The 21,228-nt window shown below is 46.8% G+C and overlaps 2 protein-coding genes across 4 annotated transcripts in view; one reads left to right on the forward strand and one right to left on the reverse strand.

The window, feature by feature from the left end:
• Nucleotides 1-136: 136 nt before the first annotated feature.
• On the reverse strand, nucleotides 137-4,904 carry Ldhd (lactate dehydrogenase D). The gene is made up of 11 exons (XM_034522235.2): nucleotides 4,747-4,904; nucleotides 4,455-4,567; nucleotides 4,104-4,245; nucleotides 3,780-3,921; nucleotides 3,483-3,642; nucleotides 3,013-3,212; nucleotides 2,800-2,928; nucleotides 2,592-2,719; nucleotides 1,957-2,047; nucleotides 1,747-1,858; nucleotides 137-1,659 (listed from the first exon to the last, which is right to left on the reverse strand). The coding sequence occupies exons 1-11, from the start codon at nucleotides 4,816-4,818 to the stop codon at nucleotides 1,494-1,496; spliced, it is 1,455 nt and encodes a 484-aa protein (XP_034378126.1). The 5' UTR covers nucleotides 4,819-4,904; the 3' UTR covers nucleotides 137-1,493.
• Nucleotides 4,905-16,125: 11,221 nt separating this feature from the next.
• Zfp1 (ZFP1 zinc finger protein) overlaps nucleotides 16,126-21,228 on the forward strand; it is a 32,631-nt gene continuing 27,528 nt past the window's right edge. For all 3 annotated transcript variants that reach the window (XM_076915904.1, XM_076915905.1, XM_034522127.2), the window contains exon 1: nucleotides 16,126-16,276. The gene's annotated coding sequence lies outside the window, so the exon portion shown is untranslated. The remainder of the gene's footprint in view (nucleotides 16,277-21,228) is intronic.

Below are 21,228 nucleotides of genomic sequence, written 5' to 3' on the forward strand. Positions count from 1 at the left end.
GAAACTCATAGGAGAATGTCCTTCTTAAGGCAGTGGCTGAAATATATAGTTGAATGATTTCAAGAAATGTATAATCTAATCCCATATGGTCTCCCCTCCCCCAAAGTATACAAAGCAAATAAGGCAAGAATGTCCATTGTTGAATCTTCAACGACTGATATTTCAGTGAATAGTGTATTTGTTCTTTCAACTTTTCTGTATGTTTGGGATTTTCTTTAATAAAAGAAATTGTGGGGAAATGGCTGTCTGTTGAGTCACCAGTTATTGGGAGGTGTATGTAGGCGTCCTGTCCAGTGGAGCTAGACTTGAGAGGACTCGAGGGAGGGGGGTTCACTAGTGATCTTTCTCCCTGGTGAGTGCAGGTCTGATATTTGGGTTTCTTCATCCTGAAGCAGTTTGGGAGCGAGCCAAAGAATCGTGAGACAGACATTCTGGAGAAGGAATCCCAAAACCAAAAGTTGGACAGAGAAAGTGGTGGGGTGGAAGCAAGAAACTGCCCCTTCTGTTTTTCCAACCCAAAGACCTTGTAGTAGAGAAGATGGTACTGCAGTTGACTGGGACACACAAGGGGTAAAATGTCTAGAGAGACTGGCCACCCTGAAAGTCTCTTATGTTTCTGGTGTTGTGCGCCCTCTCGTGGACTTCTGGGGAACACCTGCCAAGCACCGCCAGACAAGAGCTCTGGCCAGGGAATCTCAAAACTGCCAGGCCTCAAAGTGGGCAAGACCCCAACTTTAAAAGTAAACCCTGGTGGATAGTGCATTATACCATGGAGAGGGGAGGGACACTGGATTATCTCATGTGTACTTCTAATGTCCTCCATAACAGCTTGGAGAAGGTACTTCAGTTTCCTGGTGGGGAAACTGTCAGGTGACACCCCCCACCACCACAGGCAGGTCTTCTGCCTCAGGTATGCAAAAGTAGAGGGGCTGGGACTGGCTTTCTTCCAAAGCTTGAACTCCATACGGCGCCCCAGGCTACTATTAGTCTGGGGACAGGCCCAAAATAAATGGCTCATTAGTCCAAGGTCAGAGACCTAGAGAGGAGGAAAGGATGCAGCTGCAAATGGGGTTCACATTCACGGGGGGTGGGGCAAGGAGAAGGCCTAACTGTGGAATGGATGCTCCTATCACTATATATAGGGTGAATCATATGATATTGGGCACCAGCAGAGGAGAGGCCTCCACAGAGGAATCTGATCTTAGCTTGGAGTAGGCCCACACCATCTCTGCCAGCCAAGAAGAAACTCCACTGGGAAACACCCTGGGTTTTTCTACTGGAGTAAAAGGCTTCTGAGAACAACAGTGGTGGCTTTCTGTGAGTGAGTCCTTCTTCCTCACCTTCATCCTGAGCCCCAGCTACAGAGGGCTACCTGGCAGGCATAGATAGCATCAGCCATTCCATTTCTTGCACAGTCATTGGCATGAAGGAAAAGTCCAGAACAGGGGCTTTGCATTCTTGGGATTGCGGGTGGGCCAAGTGTTACACGTTCCTCATAGCACTTTGCCTGGGTTCATGAGACCTCGGGGATCCAGTGTGTCTTTGAGCTGCCGCATAGTCGCCATACCCACGGGACCCACTTCCTCTTGGAGCAGCTGCCTCTTGCCCAGCCCGATGCCATGTTCTCCGGTGCATGTCCCATGGAGTGCCAGGGCACGCCTAGGAGGACCATTGAAGTCCATCAGCAGCTTTCTCCCTCAGCCTCTGCCCTCCCCAGCGCCCACCCCTCCCTGGCTCAATCCTCACCTGCCCAGAGTTTCTGCAAAGACCTTGACCCTCTTCTGCTCCTCCACATCATGTGGGTTGACCAGCAGGATGCAGTGAAAGTTACCATCACCTACGTGCCCAACAATGGCTCCTAGGGGCCCAAAGAATAGTAACTGTCACCTCTAGCCTTCTTGCCCAGGCCTTGGCTAACCCCAGTGCCTCCCACACAGCAATAAAGTAGAACAAAACCTGTGAGTTTTGAGGCCTTAATCTCCTCCTTGGTCTCTACCAAGATCTCTGGCAAGCGGGAGATGGGCACACACACATCCGTGGAATAGGCCTGCATCAGAAGGCAAGCTTGTGTGATTCCCCGCCATCACCCACCGCCTTCCCAAAGGTAAGGAATCACTGTGACTCAGGCCGTAGGACCAGTCCAAGGGATCTTGATATCATAGAATGAAACATCTGTCCTCAAGCCCACTGGCCTTGGTGTATTCGCTAGCCCAAGTCTTCACTACTCCCCTGGATCCAAGCCTGGACCACATGCAGGTTCCCAGCAGCCCCACACTTCTGAGGTTCTGCATAATATGCCCAGCCTTCCCTTCTGGCTAAACTGCCTTCTTCCTCTCCAATTCTTCCCCAGTCGACTTTTCCTCTGTGTTTAGAATTCCTAAGTGCTCAACACTGCACCTGAGGCTGACTCATGAACTCCCACGTTGTGGGCATATTAACAGTTCTCCCTCTTAGACTGCCTGGAATAGCTGGGTGCAGTGGTCTATTGCCCTTGGTCCTCACACCCCACTCAGCCAGCCCTTGGTGGGCCTCAGCCTTCTCTCTGCAGTAAAGTAGTGGGTAGATCCCACCTCTACCCCAGTCCAGCTCACCTTACTTCCTGGACACAGGGCCAAGGCTGCATACCAAGCGTTGTGCCGCGCTGCCCAAAGTTCATTGCGCTTTTCAGCCTCCTTGGCCCAGGAGAAGTGAGAGCCGCCATTATCCTGAGTGATGGCCTCTGTAGTAAGCACAGAAAGGCTTATCCTTAGCCCTCTACCGGGACAGCCCAGACCTCACAGAGCCATGTCCCCAGCGCACCTGTGCGCTGCAGCTGTTCCTCCAGTGCCTGCTGGGAACCGTGGAACTCCAGGAAAAGTGTGGGTGCCACAGGGCAGTTAAGTTTGCTGTGTCTGTTGCAAGCATCCATCATGACATCATCCAGAAACTCTGGAGCCAGGGAGAAGGCTGATCAGGTGAGGCCTGGCCTTCTAAGGGGGCCTTTTCTGTGGAACCCTCCCTCCCCTGGCTCACCAATGCGGGCCACAGGCACTGCAGCCTGGAGGATCTGCACTGTGCTATCCACAGCCGCTTGAACACTGGGGAACGCACAAATGGCAGCCACTGTGGCTTCGGGCGCAGGGTGCAGGCGCAGGGTGGCAGATGTAATGATGCCCAGAGTCCCCTCAGAGCCCACAAAGAGTCCTGTGAGATTGTAGCCAGCTGCACTCTTCCTGGGCCCAGGGACATAGAAGGTTAGGTGAGTGCCCAGGCCGTGACTACTGTCCAGAAGTCACTAAAGCTGGAAGACAGGTTTGGTCTGGTCTCCTGCAGCCCCGATTGTCATCACAGTGTTTGTGGTTTAATGGCCCAGAGAGGCCTTGCACAGGGAGAGCCAACTCCAGCACTCTCTCGCTGGCTCTCCAGACAGTCTCGGGGCCCTCCTGAGTGTCACTTACCTATCCTATCCGGGAGGCCCTGCAACTAAGTCAGGCAGTGCTCACCTATAATGGCGGCCCCGGCCTGCGGTGTGAAGCACCCTGCCATCAGGCAGCACCACCTCCAGGTTGATCACATTGTCCCGCATGGTTCCATAGCGCACAGCATTGGTGCCCGAGGCCCCGGTGGCTGCCATGCCACACAGAGAAGCATCTGCACCTGGGTCTAGAGAATGAAATGCTGGAGAGAGCAACTGGGGAGACCCTTTGCCCCTTGCCGGAAAGATGGAGGTCCTGTGAAATCCCTCAGACCACGCCCCCAAGCCCTCGGTACTCTGACAGAGTGGTTAGTCCAAGGCCTACCAACAGGAAACCAAAGGCCACTGTCGCGCAGGTGGGTATTGAGAGCTTTACGGGTGACGCCAGGCTCCACCACCACCGAGAAGTCTTCTGCATTCAGCTCCATGATCTGGTCCATATGGGTCAGGTTGATGCACACTCCACCCTGGTGGCAAGATTGAAAAAAAAAACCTGCCCAACCTAGGTCTCTAGGCCAGAAGCAGCCCCTAGAACCCCATTTTATGGCCGAGGCTTCCAGCAGCCATACCAGAGCTCTGGGATGGCAGGTGAAGATTGCTGTAAATGTGTCCTGTGTGATGGGACCAGACCCAGGGCACCCCACTATACCTGCACAGCACAGACTCCCCCCTCAACACCGGTGCCTGTGCCAAATGGGATGATGGGAACACCTTGATTGTAGCACAGGGTTGCCAGTCGGCTGACCTGGTCCACATTCTGAGGCCACACCACAGCGTCAGGAGGTTGACACCTAGAAGCAGGCAGGCATCAGAGGTTTGAAAAGGTGTGGAAGCCTCTCACCCTCTCTTTTCCAGGAACCTGGAATGGTTTAAGGACCTGAGGACAGGCACCTCGGCAGACCAGGGCCGAGAGCACCTCTCTCTGTAAGAATGCCTGGGCACTCCAAACAGGTGTTCAGAGAGGCAGGGACAGCCTAGGACCCTCAGTCCCTTCTGATACCTGTGCATTGACTCATCATGCCCATGATGCTCTCTGACCGCAGAGGCAGTGGACACATGGGGGCTTCCTACAACTGCCTTCAGAGCCTCCACAAAGTCCTGGCTGAGTCCACCCTGCAGGGTAGAAACAGTGTTCAAGAATCATCGGAAAGACAGTAGGAACCACAGACCTGCCTTGTGGCAGGAGAGAAGAATGGGGGACTGGTCAGCCTGCCAGATGACGTCACGGAGCCTCGAGAACCTCAGGCCAGGCTCTCCACCCTCCAGGACCCCATCCACACATAGACTTATACCTGCGACCCCCTGGAGCAGTAGCGCCTCCAGGGAGACAACCTCAGGGTGGCCACCCGAAGGAGCTTAGCCATAACCAGACCGCAGCTAAGGTGAGAGTAACTAGGCGGGGAGGAGGCCTTGCCGGCCTGCCTCTAGCGGGACCCAATGGCTGCACTGGGTGGAGCCTGCTTAAGGTGGAGCCGGTTTAAGGTGGCCTCTGCAGATCTGGAAAACAAGGACACCAGGCAGCTACTTCACGTCTTCAAAGTCAACTGCTCCCTGAAGCCCTTCAAACAAGCATTTTGTACGGAGGCTTTAAAGTCCCATAGGGCCCTCGGACTCCTCCGTCAGCTACACTTCCTTCCAGCCTCCTCTTTGAGCTTAAGCTGCAGTTTTCCTTTCCATTCCAGAGCTCAGGCCAGGCTCGAGACCTTGACACTTCACTGTGCCCTACACCTGGAACCATCTCCTGACTCCCTGTCAGGCTGATCCTTCCTCACCCTGCAAGTCTCAGCAGCATGTCACAGAGTAGGCTACCACCATGGCCACAAGGAAGGAAACCCCGGGACAAAGGGGGGTAGCCTAGTGCAGTGTGCCCCCAGAAAGGCTTCCTTGCAGAGGAGTGCTGAGGAGAAGCAGTGAGGGAGAAGATTACTTCCAAGACCATCCTGGAGCAGGGTGGCGGCCATGTTGGTTCCAAGCAACCCCCACAGCAATTCCAGAAGAGCCTTTGTACCGCCATTGAGATCGACTACCTCTCCATGATTCTTTCCTCCTTTGAGACAGGAATACAAACTCCTTAATTTATTTAGTTTTTACTCATTTTTATTGTGCATGTGTGCATGATGGAGGAGAATGTGTGACACCGTGCACAGGCAGAGATCAGAAATCAACTTTGTGGAGTTGGTTCTCTCTTAATTCACCCAACCACATTTGGATGGATATGTCAAAGGAGAAAGTTCTGCCAGGCCTGTGGTATGCACCTATATTCCCACACAGGGAGGCTGAGTTAGGAGGAGGATGAGTTGAAGCCAGCCTGAGCCATAAAAACAAAACAAGACAAAATGACAAATTTAGTTATAGAGTATGGGTGTGGGGGTGGAGAGATGGCATCAGGGTTAAGGGCACTGATTGCTCTTGCAAAGGACCCAGGTTCAATTCCTAGCACCCACATGGTAACTCAAATCCCAAGGGCACTCCAACACCCTCTTCTGGCCTCTGTGGGCACACATAAAGGCAAAATACTCATACACATAAACTAAAATTAAATCTTTAACTTAATTTAGTTATAGACTACAAAATTGAATGACAGCCCCCAGTGGGTTTTATAAAATGGGCGCAAAGAAAGAGCAGGAGGGGAGCTGATGGACTGACGTCAGCCCAGCCTTCCTAAAGGTTAAAGCAGACGGGACACTTTGTTGATGTCATGGCACGCACAAGCACTGGCATCACAGTCTGTGCACCGTTACTCCTTGTTCTTATGATCTGATCCCCACACTCACTTCCCACTGCCACCACCTTTCCACAGATTTTCTCCTCACAATGACTCAGACTGGAATTTCTAGTTTTCAGGAAACTTAACCGGATGAGATCTACATGTTTCCTTACAGTTTTGTTTGGATTGTGTGGCACTGAGCTCAAGTGACTCCATTTTGGCCGGTATATTAGTTTCTTTTCTCGTACTGTGACAGAAAACAAAACAAAACAAACAAACACACAAACAAAAAAAAAGCACACCATCTGACTGATAGCAGGCTTCTCCTTTTCCCATTATGAGATTCCCGGGGAAATTCCGATTTCTTGGGGTCCATCATCAGGCACAAGTGGAGGTCAGAGGTCAGGAGGAACGAAACTTCCATTGTAGCACCAAGCCTACTGGAATACCCTGATAAGCAAAGATTGGGGCCCCAGTCTCCCTTTAGAACAACATGATCGCTACCAGGATGGCTACATTCTCATGCTTTGTTTTTAGACCTCAGTTCTGAGGTATAATATACCTGTGCCTGAAACAATTATCACAAACAATATAAGCAGAGATCAAGGTCCAGAGACATTCAGTTAATCAGTTAACGTCAGGTAGCTGAGTAGATGGGTCATTCCTCCTCTCTTGGCTTTAGCTACTCTACAAGGGTGGGCACAGTGGTTCCATTTTTTTGTTGGCTTTGACCAAGTCTTGCTACAAAACCCAGGCTGGTCTCAAAAAGCACAATCCTCCTGCCTCAGGCTCCCAAGCATTGAGATCACAGGCAAGTACTACTATGCCCAATGTGACTTCATCTCAGTTTTGACTTTTCCTCCTTTGTCTCTGAGCAGTGTTTTTCTGAAGACATCACTGTTTGCCTGATGGCTTGGTCTCAACACAAGGATGAGATCCATTCTGCTTGGTCTAATCTGATCCTCTGCTTAGAGAAAAAGGCAGGGGTGGGTAGAGGTTGTGGTCATTTGAATGAGAATGGTCCCTCAGGCTCATATATTTGAATGCTTGATTTCCTAGTTGATGAAACTGTTTGGGAAGGATTAGGAGGTGTGGCCTTGTTGGAGGAGGTGACATGCCTGCCTGCTGACTGCCATGCTCTCTGCTATGATAGCCATGGGCTTACCCTCTGAACTATAAGCCCCCAATAAACTCTTTTTGCTACAAATTGCCTTGGTTATGGTGTCTCAGCATAGCAATAGAAAAGAAACTAAGACCGATGTAAAAGTATTAATGCCAATAATATCCTTGATAGTCAATTTTAAGGAACTGAGAGGTATGGAAGAAGTGATTTTTCTACATCAGACATCCCTAGAACCCACCCTATTTGTTCTGTGGGTACTATCTTCTTCTTTTTTGTTGTTGTTTTGTTTTTCAAGACAGAGTTTCTCTGTGTAGCCCTGGCTGTTCCGGAACTCACTCGGTAGACCAGGCTGGCCTGGAACTCAGAAATCCACCTGCCTCTGCCTCCCAAGTGCTGGGATAAAGGCATGTGCCACCACTGCCTGGCAAAGATGTACTCCTTAGGTGACCTATGTCTATACTTTTAAAATTGTTAGGAAGCACTGCCGAGAGCACACAGTATTAGAGAATGTCTTTGCATAAAGAGAATAAAATAGCAGGGGGGAGGGGGTGCTAGAGAAATGGCTCTGCCCATAAGATGCTGGCACCAAGCCTACATACAGTTTAAATCAGGCATGATGAGAATCATAATTTTAGCAGAAATAACTTGAAAACAGAAATGCGAAGATGAGGAGCTGGAGATCTGGCAGTTCAGAACACTTGCTGCTCTTGCACAGGACCCAGGCTTATTTTCCAGCATCCATATAATGGTTCACAACCATCTCTAACTCCAGTTCCAGGGGACCCTACAGACACTACAGATGCATGGTGCATGAACATACATGCAAGCAAAGTACTCATACACAGAAAATATAAATCTTAAAGCAAGAAAGCAAGCAAGCAAGAAAGGCAGAGATGAAGTAACCAGAGATTTACAACTCAGTTATTTCCAGGAATTCTAGGAACAGATTGTCTTGTCTCACACTGCCTTAAAACCATCACGAGCATACAAACTCTGATCAAAATTCTCCCTAGGGGGCACCAGCATAATAAAAGGTATAGCAGTCTTTATGGTTATACAAATCACAGAAAAGATCTCCTTAACGCCTCATTTCTCTCTCTCAAGTGATTTAACAACCATGATTGCCTCAAGAGAGACCCCCCACCCCAAATTTCCAAATGGGATGAGTCCTGTCATACAATGGCATAACAATATTCCAAATGATTCAGCACAACTGAACCAGCTCAGAGTTCACCAGACAGTAGTTACCAAAATGGTTCAAAAATGAACCAAAATAGCTCAAAGGAGCCCCAATCCAACAGGAAGGCAAAGCCTGGGGGGGGGGGGGCACTGACAAGAAGCAAATTCAAACCAAGTCCTAATAACTCACTTCTCCACTTTACCCAATAAAAGCAACTGATGACCTCCTGACACGGGAAGGGAAGGAAAAGTCTGAGGAATGAAGTGACTCTGGTAGTTGTGTTTCCCTTCTATCTTCTTCATCCAAGGTCAGTTTGTTCTAAGTGACTGAAACAAACAAATCAAAAGTGTCTATCTTCCTGGTTCGGTCACTTAAATTGTGACTCGGGAGTTTTTAGGGTCAGAGCCTGAGCCCTGGCAGCACCTAACAAGCCAGGCTTAGCCACCCATTGCCAACAGGCTACTTAAGCAAACAAAGAAAACTGAAAAGCAGATTTATGAGATGTGACCACGCTAGGAAGATGAGCCAAGAGCCCCAGTGACCCACCCACTTCCAGTCTGTCTTTAGGTTCTAACATGAGGTATAAGCAGAGGCTAAGGGGATTGAGTAAGCTACTCTATCCTAGTAGAGGCTATGGGGTGTGGATAAGTTACTCCTAGTTGAAGTGAGGTCCCACCCACCTTCATTGTCTCAACTCGGTCTCTCCTGCAAGGTGGTCTGACAAGTCAGTATTTTGTGAAAATTCTCTCTCAGAGACAAGCTCTGCCTCTGATTGGCACCAGAATCCTAGACTTTTCCCCTTTCCAACTTGAGGTCCATTGTCAATAGCCGGAGAGCCCAAGGAAGGGACACAGTATCTGTTTATGGTATCTTCATTCCTGTAAGGATGGTTACACACATCACTTTTAAATCATTAATTTCAGCCTTATGGTCACTAAAGGCTTGTGTTCATCTCATAATGCAAAATTCATTTAGCCCATCCTTGAAGTCCCCAAAGTCTTAACAGTTCCAGAATTGTTCAAGAGCCCTAACATCTCTGAAGTCAAGGCAATCTTAGCTTAACTAGGAGTCCATATGAAATAGAACAAGCTCCAAACTTCCAATGAGTGATGACATGCAGTAAACATTTCCAGTCCAGAATGAAAGGATGGAATGATAGCAAGGAAATGTTTACTAAAGCAACAGCAAAACCCAGCAGAGCAAACACCAAACCCTTCAACTCTACATCTGGCATCTGGGACTCATGATAAAATCATCTGGACTCTCATAGTCTTGAGCAGCTCTGCCTATACACATAGCTCTACTGCCTGAAGGATACATTCCCTCTATCTTCGAAAGACTCTACTCCATGCCTGCAGATTTTCTCAGCAGACATCCCAAGGTCCTGTGATCTCCAACATCCTGGAGTCCCCACTACACTGTTAGGCTTCATCTTTAGACTTTCACAAGGTGGTCTCTCAGGGCCTCCCTACAGAGAACCTGACTCTACTACGATCAGATGACCTAGGCAGCTTTCTAGAACTTTGGTACAAGCCTCCATGACCCCCTTACTTGCCTTAAAAACCAGTAGTACCACGTGGAAGACACAGCTAAGTTCTGTTTCCATCGTGAAATGTGTCTTGTCCACCTGAAAGCACAGTTGCATCAGCCTCTATGTGCCTTCCAGGCTGGCCTAGTAAAAACTCTTCCTTAGACAGCCATCTTGGAGCAGAGGGTCCCTGTGGTAGCACTCTCAGTTTAGGCTCTGCATTTTCACAAGTTAGAGCCTTAGATGGATGATGGTGTTTCACAAGTTGGAGCCTTAGATGGATGATGGTGTTTCACAAGTTGGAGCCTTAGATGGATGATGCATTCAGGGCACCTTATTTATTATCCCAGTACAGAGCAAGAGGTTTACCCCTAATGGCACTAATGTCTTTAGTAATGTCAGAGGCTTTGTCTACGACCTCTGTCTGTGACTTTAAATTTGCTCACAGTCCTTTCTCATCAGACAGATACATTTTCCCTCTTTCTGGTCTCTCTGTGTATCTGAGCAAGAACGGTGAGCCAAGCACTGCAATCTGAATGCTGTCCTGTCTTAAATTTCCTCTGCCAAACAAATTAGTCCATCACTTTAAAAATTCAATTTCACCCAAGCTTTCAGCACATAGGCAAAATGCAGCCTGACTCTTTGCCAGAATACAATACAAATAGCTTCATCCCAGTTCCTGACCGAGCCCTGTGCCCTATGAAAGCTCATGAGCCAGGCCTCCACTAGTCACATTCCCTTTGGCGTTCTAGTCTTCTGAAATCCCACCAGAATGTCCTAACCCCTGCTTACTGATCCAGAGCTTCTCTAGCCTGCAGCTTCCGTATTCCTCACACAAACCATTTCCAAAGGACCACATGGTTAGATTTACTATAATAATAACCCCCTCCTGGGTACCAAATTTCTGTATTATTTAATTTTGGTATTCTTATGACAAAAGAAACTTATGGAAAGAAAGGTTTCTTTTGGCTCAGAGTTTGAGGGTACGGTACATCATGGCAGGGAAGGCATGACGGCAAGAGCATGAGGCAGCTGATCATGTTTCATCCACATTCAGGAAGGAAGGTATAAATGTTCTACTTTTCTTACAGAACACATTCTGTGTATGCTCATATGTGTGTGTGTGTGTGTGTGCATAGATTCATGTCTGTGTATGCATACATTTGTGTGTGTGTGTGCATTCAAAAGTGTGTGTATATATGAGTGTCTTGGTCACTGTTCTGTTGCTATGAAGAGACACCATGACCAAGGCAACTATTATAAGAGAAAGCGTTTAATTGGGGACTTGTTTACAGTTTCAGAGGTTTAGTACATTATCATCCTGGCAGGAAGCATTGAAACAAGTAGATGTGGTGCTGGAGAAGTAGCTGAGATCTATAGAAGAGAGATCCAGAGACAGACAGACAGACAGACAGACAGACACACACACACACACAGAGAGAGAGAGAGAGAGAGAGAGAGAGAGAGAGAGAGAGAGAGAGAGAGGGAGAGGGAGAGGGAGAGAGACAGAGACAGAGACAGAGACAGAGACAGAGACAGAGACTCTGGGCTTAATGAAACCCCACTCCCCAGTGACACACTTTCCTCTAACAAGGTCATGCCTCCTAATCCTATCAGAGTCTCGCTGCCTGATGACTAAGCATTCAAATATGGGAGCGTGTGTAGAGTGTGGGTATATACCTGCTCTGGCAAGCATATGGTGGTCAGAGGGCGATCTTAGGTGTTGGTCCTCAGTTCCCACCTTGTTGAGATAGGGCCTCCTATTATTTGCTGCTCCATATACCAGGCTTGGTAACATGAATGCTTGTGAGGATTCTTGTTTCTTTACTTCCCACTCATTGTTGGGACACTGGGATTACAGATGTGCCTGACAATGTCCAGGATTACATGGGTTCTGGGATTCAAGTTCATATCCTGGTGCTTACATGGTAAACGCTTTTTACAAACCATTGAGCCATATCTCTAACCTGGAAACACCATCCTGACTTAAAGAATGACTACTGAGGAAACATTGCCGATTCTGTGTTTTTGGTGAAGTTGAAACCTTTCTTAACAATAAATGAAGGGAACTGTCACTTCCAGGAAAACAGCCGATTATATCTGTTGCTTAATGATAAAGTGAGCTTTTACATTAAACAGAATTTTGGCAAAAGCCTGTCCTGCTTCTGGATACTTAGCCAGTGTTGATGAGAACAGTGGTGGAATCGGTATGACATTTGATGCTGTATAATAAAATGTGCAGGCACATAGAATGATTTGATGAGCCACTTTAAATGACCAAACTGTGATGGTACAAATCCACACCTGACCAAAGACCTTAAATAAATATTTAATTTTTAAAAACACTTAATGAACATTTAGATTTTTTTTTATTTGACATATATGAATGCTTTGCCTTCATGTATGTCTGTACACCATGTGGGCACAGTGCTCAAGGAGGCCAGTTTAAGGTGTCAGATCTTCTGGAACTGGTGTTACAGACAGCTGTTAGCGACTGTGTGGGAGCTGGAAACTGAACTCAGGTCCTCTGTGTCCTCCGTGAAATCAGTAGGTGCTCTAAACTGTTAATGCATCTCTCCAGCCCCCAAAGATTTAAGTTTAATCATTTCTGTCTGTGTGTGTGTGCACATAAATGCAGATGATCATAGATGTCAGAGGAGGGCATCAAATCCCGGAAGTGAAGTTACAAGGTTATTGTGAGCCGTCCAACATTAGTGTTTAGCGATGTGATTGAGGGAGTATATAAAAATTAAATTTTTATCACTAATCCATGGGCAACCCACAGTATTGTTGACGCCTTGGGGCATTTGCTCCACTTTCAATCGTCACTGTTTTACGATTAAAATGTCTGCACATGAGCTGCCCCTGCCACTATGTACATCCAAGCACATCACAAAGTAGCAGGGGAGTGCGTGTTTTGGATTTAAGTAGCATATGGCAACATGCTCTGGACACCACCCAACCCCTAGTGTCCAGTGGAGGTGCCTGACGAGAGAGTCCTGAGAGCCCAGTGGGAAGTAAATGAAATTAAAAGTCATATTTCAGGCACTGGATGTTGTTCGATCGGTAGCATGCTCACACAAAGCTCTATGTTCCATCCTCAGCCCCCACTTAAAGTAGTATGGTGGTGTACACCTTTAATCCCAGCATTCAAGAGGCAGAGGCAGGAGAATCAGAAGTCCAAGGCTATTCTGAGCTACATAGTGAGTACCCAACTCCCAGGTACCAACTTCTAGATCTGTCTTCAATATTTAAGACTCTGTCCCCCCCCCCCAAAAAAAAAGAGAGAGAGAGAAAAATGTATTTCAGCAAAACAATCACTGTGTTTTCAAAACTTTCCTTTGTACTCTTTCTTCCTAAGGGAGAAAATGATTTGTTTTTGTTTGGTTTTTTTGAGACAGGGTTTCTCTGTGTAGCCCTGGCTGTCCTGGAACTCACTTTGTAAACCAGGCTGGCCTCGAACTCAGAAATCTGCCTGCCTCTGCCTCCCAAGTGCTGGGATTAAAGGTGTGTGCCACCACTGCCCGGCAAGAAAATGATTTTTAAAAATGCTTTGAATTTTGCAAATTCTTTAGGAACAGCTCACACAGTGAGCGCTCATTTGGTGGTGTTATCATAAAGGAGAGAGGGAGAGGGAGATCGAGGAGAGAGAGATCTGAGAGCTCTTCTTTTTGTATTTTCTAATTTCATCTCAAATATGCATAGTTTTTACAAAAATAGGGACACATTCTATTTTTGTTTAGATGTGTGTGTGTGTGTGTGTGTGCACGCGCACGCATTGCTGGGAATTAAGCCCAGGGTCTTTATAAGATAGCAAATGTTCTTTTATTGAACTACATCCCCAGTCTAAATAGGGCCACACTTGACAGATTCTCTTGTAATTCCTTTTTCATTTCTCAGTGAATTAGACACCTTCATCGTCTGAGCAGAGATTCTTTTCGGTATCTCTTCCAATTCTATTTGTATATAACTACAATTTATTTGATTCACAACTATCAAAAGATCTAGATTGTTTCCAATGTTTTACAAATACAAATGGAAATATGATTTAAATTCTCTTTTAAAAAGAATTGTATTATTCATAAAACATGAATATGATATTCACAAAATATGTGTGTGCATGTGCACGCTTGCATTCACAAATGTGCCAGTGTTCATGTGGAAGGCAGAGGACCAACTCTCTTCTTCCACCATGTGGACCAGGGATGTAATTCACATGGTCAGGATTATTGACAAACATCTTCACCGTCTGAACCACCTTTCCATCCTGTTTTTGTTGGTGGTGGTGCTTTGTTTTTTGAGACAGAGTCTACATGGCTCTGGCTGTCTTGGAACTCACTATGTAATCTAGGATGGCATCAAATTCACAGAGATTCAACTGTGTCTGCCTCCCAAGAGCTGGGATTAAAGCCAAGCACACCGCATCAGGCTCCAGCCCTGGCTTTGAGATTGGTCTTCAACTCTATATCCCAGGCTAGAACTCAACATGTAGCATGTAGCAGCTCATGTTGGTATCACACAGCAATAACCCTGCCTCGGCCTCCCAGGTGCTGTGATGACAGGGTTATTGCACTCAAACTGGAAACATTTCTTTTCTTTCTATGTGAGGGGCAGTCTCCCATAGTCCAGATTGACCTACACCTAATCCTGCTACTCTACTTCTGAGCACTGGGATCACTTCTGTCCCTATCTTTTTCCTTCCTAACCCCCATGCCCCAGAAACAGTTTTGTGTATACTTTACGCAGAGTTAAAATTATCAGCAACGACAAAGTTTTAAGATTTTATGTGCACGAGTGTTTTGCCTATATGTATGGATGCCTACCATATACATGCAGTGTTCATAGACGTGGTCAAAACTAAAATAAAATCATACTGAGCATGGTACCACTCGCCTGTTAGGAGACATTTCATGAGTCCAGCCATCTCAGGAATAAGTTCCATCCTGTTGGCAGGGCCAAAACTGAATTCATGTTCCCAGGCCCCCGAACCAACCCCTATCCTGCTTCTTCAGGTGTTTCATGTTTGTGTGTTAACCAGTAAAGGGTATTAAAAGGTAGGTTGCCATTATCCCGTTATCTAACTAAGGTACACAAATAATAAGTGTATTTCCTGTCATGATTTAAAGTGACTACGTGCTGTTTTCCCACTCCTTTGTTCCCTTATCATTCTAAATTCCAGGTCAGAGTCCAGGAGGGGACCTGACTGCAAAAGCTGACTCAGGACCTTGAAACCAGGTGACCAGGATAATAATGGCCCAGTCACTAATGTTAACTTCCTTAACTCCTTGTGTCAAAATATGATTGGTCAATTGGCCTTCTCCCACCTCCTCGAGATACACACACACACACACTTATATTGTGGCCCATCCTACAAAAAACGCTGTACAGTCAGTCTCCCCTCGGGGATGAGGTTCAGAACTGGCTGCCCCATACAGAAAATAAAGCTTCCATTTTTATGCTTCTGTATCTGAAGTTGAGTTTATTAGCTCCCTCCCCTTCCCCTGAAACCAACACTGTAATCCCAGTAGGTAGGGAGCTGAAACAGGAAGAACATTAGTTTGAAGCCAGCCTAGGCTTGATGACAAGACCCTGTCTTAAACCAACAACAGTGCTTCCAAAAATAACTGTAGAGCCTAGAGGTTAAGGAAAATGGTGGTGGTGGTGGTGATGATGGTGGTGGTGTGGTTTGTGTTCGGGTGGGTGTAATACAGGGTCTCACTTTGTAGCCTTGTCTGGGCTGAGATCATATTCTCCAACTCCCAGGGATCTGCCAGCTTCTACTTCCCGACTAGCTTGGATTCAAGGCGTGCACTACCACGCCCAAAAAGGTGTGTGTTTCCAACGTGGTTGAGATTAAGGTTGATATTTGCTTAAACGTACATATTTTGTTGTTGAACGTTTTAATCAGTTACTCGTGAAATTTTCAAGTCCAGGTTTTTAATAGCACAGAAAGATGAGAGAGACTGCGCGCTCACAACCATATCTGAGACCACAACACAACTCTGACTCTGTTAACTTGGAAAAAAACGGTCCCTAACCAACAATGCGTAGGCTTCCCAGAGTTCCTAGCAGCGCAGCTCAGAGGCATATGGGAATTGTAGTCCTAAAACTCGCGTCACTGCTCCGAGGACTCTGGGAACTGCCGCCCTCTTCACAAGCTGCACGCTTGCGCAAAAGAGCTAGCGGGCGCCCTTCCCCCACCTGCAGTCGCGAGTGGGTGACAGAGCCCCCTTCTCCGCGAGCCTCGTGACCCGGAACCGCGAGTGGAGGCTAAACCCCTCCAGGTATGTCTGCAAGGCCGGGATGCGCGGGCCCCGGAGGAGCGTCGCGTCTGCGCCGGGGTGGGAGCCCCAACTTTGGCGCCTTGCGGACCGCGGCGACCCCTGGGCACAGAGTCGGGCCTCGAGCTCTTCTGAGAGTCAGTCCCTATGGGCTGCTCCCGGTCGGCGCGTGTGGGGTCGGAGGAGGACGGGCAGTTCCCGGGCTCCAGCCTCCCTTTGTCAGGAGACGCGCCACTGCTGACCGTCGCGGGGCTCAGGCCGCGCGGGAGCGAGTCCGGAAGCCTGGCGGGCGCGCGTTTGACCCTCCACGAGGGTGTGAGGGCGGGGCCCAGTCGGCTAGCCACGCCCCCACGACGGCTTAGCCGGCTCCTGGAACCTCCTTGGTTCATGGTGCCTGTTGTTTCGAGTTATATTGTCACGGAATTATCACGTCTATCCCGTTACTTCCGATTTGAGCATCAGTATGAACAGATTTTTCTTTTCTTTTTTTTCTAACATTGGCTTTTCTAGGTAGCTTGGGTACACTTGGAGCTTGCCATGTAGCCCAGGCTGGCCTCGAATTCGAAATCTGTACACACTCAGCTTTACCTCTTATTTTCCTGATTAGAGTTGTGCTTTTTATTTATTTCTTAAAGTTTTCATGCAGCTATGTTGCCGAGGTCCAGCCTCAGCGTGAGGATGGCCCTCAGAAAGGCGTGAGTGGTAGATTCAATAATATGAGTCAGTAGTGGATGCAAGCTGTCAGTTCATGGGTTCTCTTGTTGCTCGATCTGGTCAGAGAAACTGAACCCAGCCTTTTATTTACTAAAGTTACATTCACTAGATCTTTTTACCACTGTTAATCAATTTCTAAAAAAAAAAAAAAAAAAAAAAAAAAATCCGTGGTTACATAAATTCCAATAATCCCTAACGAATCATTACCCCCAAGCCGCGATTCTTTGAAATAAAAACTAAACATAGAGCAAAAGTACATTTCCTTATCGCTTAAACACAGTGTGCTTTTCACGGGCAGCAGGGCACACAGCTCTTGGATTTCTTATATTTCCTTATTGCTTGAACACAGTCTGTTCTTCACGAGCAGCTGGGCAAAGCTTTTGCAGTTTCCTGGTACATCGGACAGTCATTACAGTGGCTGTTTTCATATGAGAACAGAAAGGTGACAGATGACTGAGGTTAAAATGACTTCTTACAAAGTTTTAAAATTTCTACAAGTAAAGCAGCTAGCCCTCTCCAGTCTCTCTCCAGGCATTGCCCTCTCCAATCCTTCAAGTTGCAAGGAGAATGAGGTAGTCATGTTTTATATGCGTGTACATCATCTTTTAATTCTCTAATCTTTGTTTCCTTATCCTAGAGATTCCATGGCCTCATGTCCAAGATTGACAGTCTCTCCATAAACAGTTAATTCACAAGCCTTTCCCATTAAGCCAAACTCTCCTTCTAATACTGTTTGTTTCTGGATCATACACAAGCCTTCCTACTATAGGATAAACCATCTGTCATTTGCTTGTTTTTTACAGATCCCTCTTGTTCTGTCCATGCCTTTTTTTTTTTTTTTTTTTTTTTTTTTTTTTTTGAGACACTTTAACTCTCTATCCTTGATGTCCCCAAGTTTACCCTGGCTAATTAATGCAGCAGTCATTGGACCAGAGGGTACATGTGTCTTCTCATATAATTCCAAGTTTAAGGCCAAGTCACATAATGAGTGGTTTTTACAAAAGACCATCTAGGTTTTTATGGCCTCTGTAGTTATGTTGTCTGGATCCTTTCCCATGGCCCTAAGGTCCAAGCAGAAGGCCTGTTTGTCCCTGGTCCCCCACAGCCCCATGACCACCCCCATCCCTATGAACCATATCTATTTCATTTATTATGGAGTGATTAGCTCTGAGTAATGGGGGAGGTATATTCCCCAGAAAGAGAAACTGAAAGTAAAATAAAGAGACAGCAGCGGTCAGCTTCAGGGCAACCACGGCAAGCAAGCATCAGCACACAGGATCCAAAGCCTGGTGATGATCCAGAGGCAGGAACTCTGTCATGCTGCCCCTTACGCAATATATATCGTACTGTCGCCTCTGCTTAATCCTCCCCTCCTGCTAGTCCCTTTGTCTTCCTAGTTTCGCTTCTACACATGATTTTATGCATCTATATAAAAATCCAAGAACCACAAGTCAGAAAACATGTTTCTTTTTTAGAGTAATTTGTTTAATATGATGATATCCAGTTGTATCCCGTTTCCTGCAAATGACATAACTTCATTCTTCTTTATAGCTGAAAAAAAAAAAAAATCCCATTGTGGGGCTAGCAAGAAGGCTCAGTGTGTAAAGGCATGTCCAGCCGATACTGAAAATCTGAGTTTGAGCCCTGTATAGCAGGAGGAGAGAACTGGAGAACTGGAGGACTGACTCCTGAAAGTTGTTCTCTGACCTCCACGTGTACGTGTGTGCACACGTGCACACGAAGACGTTAAGAATTCCATTGTATATGTCATGTTTTCTTTATCCACTCTTCTGATGTTACTTACACACCTTGGTTCCATAGCTTAGCTGTTTGTAAATAATGCTGGGGGAACAAAAAACAACCAAAAAACCATTAATGTGCAAGTGTCTCTGTGATACGAAGAATCTTTAGGTAAAAAAAAAAAAAAAAAAAAAATCTAGGAATAGTGTAACTGAGTCATGGAAGATCTATCATCAGTCTCTGGAGAAGGCTCTATACTGACTTCCATAGTGGCTGAACTAGTGCATCCCCACTGGCAGCGGGTGGTTTCACTTGTCTACCCTCCTGCCAGTATTTCCTAGTTTTATTTGCTTGTTTTTAATGACTGCCATTCTCACTAAGGTGCTGTAGCATCTCAGTGTAGTTTTGGTTTGCATATCTCTGGTGGCCTGTGAGGTTGAACATTTTTCCATTGGCCGTTTGTATTTTGTCTTTTAAGAACCACTTGTTTTGGTCAGAGTTACGGTGGGAAGCAGGGATCTTGCCTCAGAGACTGGTCTATTACGACAGATAATATTTTCAGTATTTTATCTGGTTCAGCTGTCCAAATTGCCCACTTGGTGGCCTTCTCTGCCTGGGTATTTTCCCTTGCTTGTGAAAGAACTGTCTTTTTAGTGATCTTAACCAGTCAGTAATAGCATCAGTGCTTGTAGCATGAAAATGTCAGATCCTCAGTTTTATGGGGCAGCTTTTGGCCATTAGTAGCCCTTCTTTCTGGATCTACATATGGGCGTGTATTAGCAAAGACACACACTTGGGTAAAACTTACTCGCTCAAGTTGTAGACATTCAGTTAGGGCAGGAGAGATAGACACGCGATAGACAGGGCGTGTGAGGTCGGAAGTGCCGTGGCACTTCCTGTGCCCTGGTCTTCTCAGTTCCCCCTTCCACATTCTGCTTTTTCTGTCCCAAGGAGAGAGATAGCATACTTTAAGATTGGCAGGCTTTTAAGGTGAGGTTAGGAGCGTCATAGCTGGGTGTGATGCTGTTAATCTTCTGTTGCGTAGCCAGAGGTATTCCTTTATCTTTGGGGGACTGTCAGGCATACGCTTTGATGCTTCACCCTTAAGCAAAAAAAAAAAAAAACTGGACCAGGTGGTTCTTAGGTCTTTGGACTTAGTACTTAGGTCTTAGGTTTTCTGGGAGGGATGTGGAAGAGTTTGGAATGTTGGGTTAGAAAACCTAAAATGCTGTAACTAGAACATAGTGGGCCATTCTGGTGGGAATTAAGACCATAACACCAAGAGAAATTTAAGGAGCTGGAGAGATGGCTCAGCAGTTCAGAGTGTTTCCTGCTTTTGCTGAGGATACAGTTCAGTTACTAGCAACTATGTTGGGTGACTTACAGCCACCTATGGCCCCAGCTCCAGGGAGTCCAACACCCTCTTCTGGCCTCTTTAGGCACCCACACATAGATGGCATACACTTATAGATACACACACATATACAAAAATAAATCTTAGAGAGAGAGAAACACAGATAGAGAAGGCAGCTAGCTACTGAGGTTTCAGAGGGAGGGGAGGCAAGGACTTCTCTGAACTGGGGCTAGAGGCCATTCATATCCTATTCTGGTGGAGAACTGGGGTGCTTTCTGTGGATCTCCCAAGAATTTGAGTGAGGCTGAATTCAACAATAATGGACTGATTTGTGTGGTGGACATCTGAAGACAGGATGGGGGCAGAAAAGGGGGATTAGTGGATTAGTGATGCAGACACTGACTGCTCTTCCAGAGGACCTGGGGGCGGGGGAGAGAGAGAGAGAGAGAGAGAGAGAGAGAGAGAGAGAGAGAGAGAGAGAGAGAGAGAGAGAGAGAGAGAGAGAGAGAACAAAGCCATGTGGTTGTTTGGGAAAGGGAGGGAGTATAAAGTTGTAGGCTGCAAGGCAGATGCTGAGAAGACAGCTACAGTTGTTAGACATTAGCATCATTTAAAGGAGGCCTGCTCTGCACTGAGACAATAGGGAAAATGCTCCAGGGACAAAGTTCCTCCCTAAGTTTAACAAAGCACATTCACTTAAAAGAAGAAAGCCTAAATTAAAGAGGCCACTGAAGGAGTCCTCTGTTTGAAAACCACCACCTGGGGAGGTGTCTCCTCCAGGATAAGCTTGGAGGGCAGACTGGCTAACCCAAGAATGGCCCAAGGGAACCAAGCTACATCTCCAGATGGAAGCAAGTTTTGGCATGGTGGTATAGGTACAGTAAGTAGATGCAAGAGTAAGGGGTTCAAGGAGGTTCCTGCCAAGTTTGTAGAAAGCTGCTGAGGCCGAGCAGAGTGGCCACTGTGGGGAACGGTGAAGGTTGTTGGGTCCAAAGGAAACTCCAAGCCTCTAAAAGATTGTCCAAACAGCCAAAAATGAGCTCAGCCTGGACTATAGGAGGATTTCTGGCAGTTAGATAAAAGCCAGTATTTCTCAGGAACTTGTGAAACTGGTTCCCATCTGCCAAAAGTAATTTCTCCTCCCTAT

This window comes from Arvicanthis niloticus, chromosome 18, assembly GCF_011762505.2.
Source record: "Arvicanthis niloticus isolate mArvNil1 chromosome 18, mArvNil1.pat.X, whole genome shotgun sequence".
Taxonomy (NCBI): domain Eukaryota; kingdom Metazoa; phylum Chordata; class Mammalia; order Rodentia; family Muridae; genus Arvicanthis; species Arvicanthis niloticus.

Excerpts from the sequence above, each read along its gene's own strand:
- Ldhd (XM_034522235.2), bottom strand. The coding sequence starts at position 4,818 with ATGGCTAAGCTCCTTCGGGTGGCCACCCTGAGGTTGTCTCCCTGGAGG. Across the intron at positions 3,922-4,103 it reads GGGGAGTCTGTGCTGTGCAG|GGTGGAGTGTGCATCAACCT; the intron begins GTATAGTGGGGT and ends TCTTGCCACCAG. Across the intron at positions 1,859-1,956 it reads TAAGGCCTCAAAACTCACAG|GAGCCATTGTTGGGCACGTA; the intron begins GTTTTGTTCTAC and ends TTGGGCCCCTAG.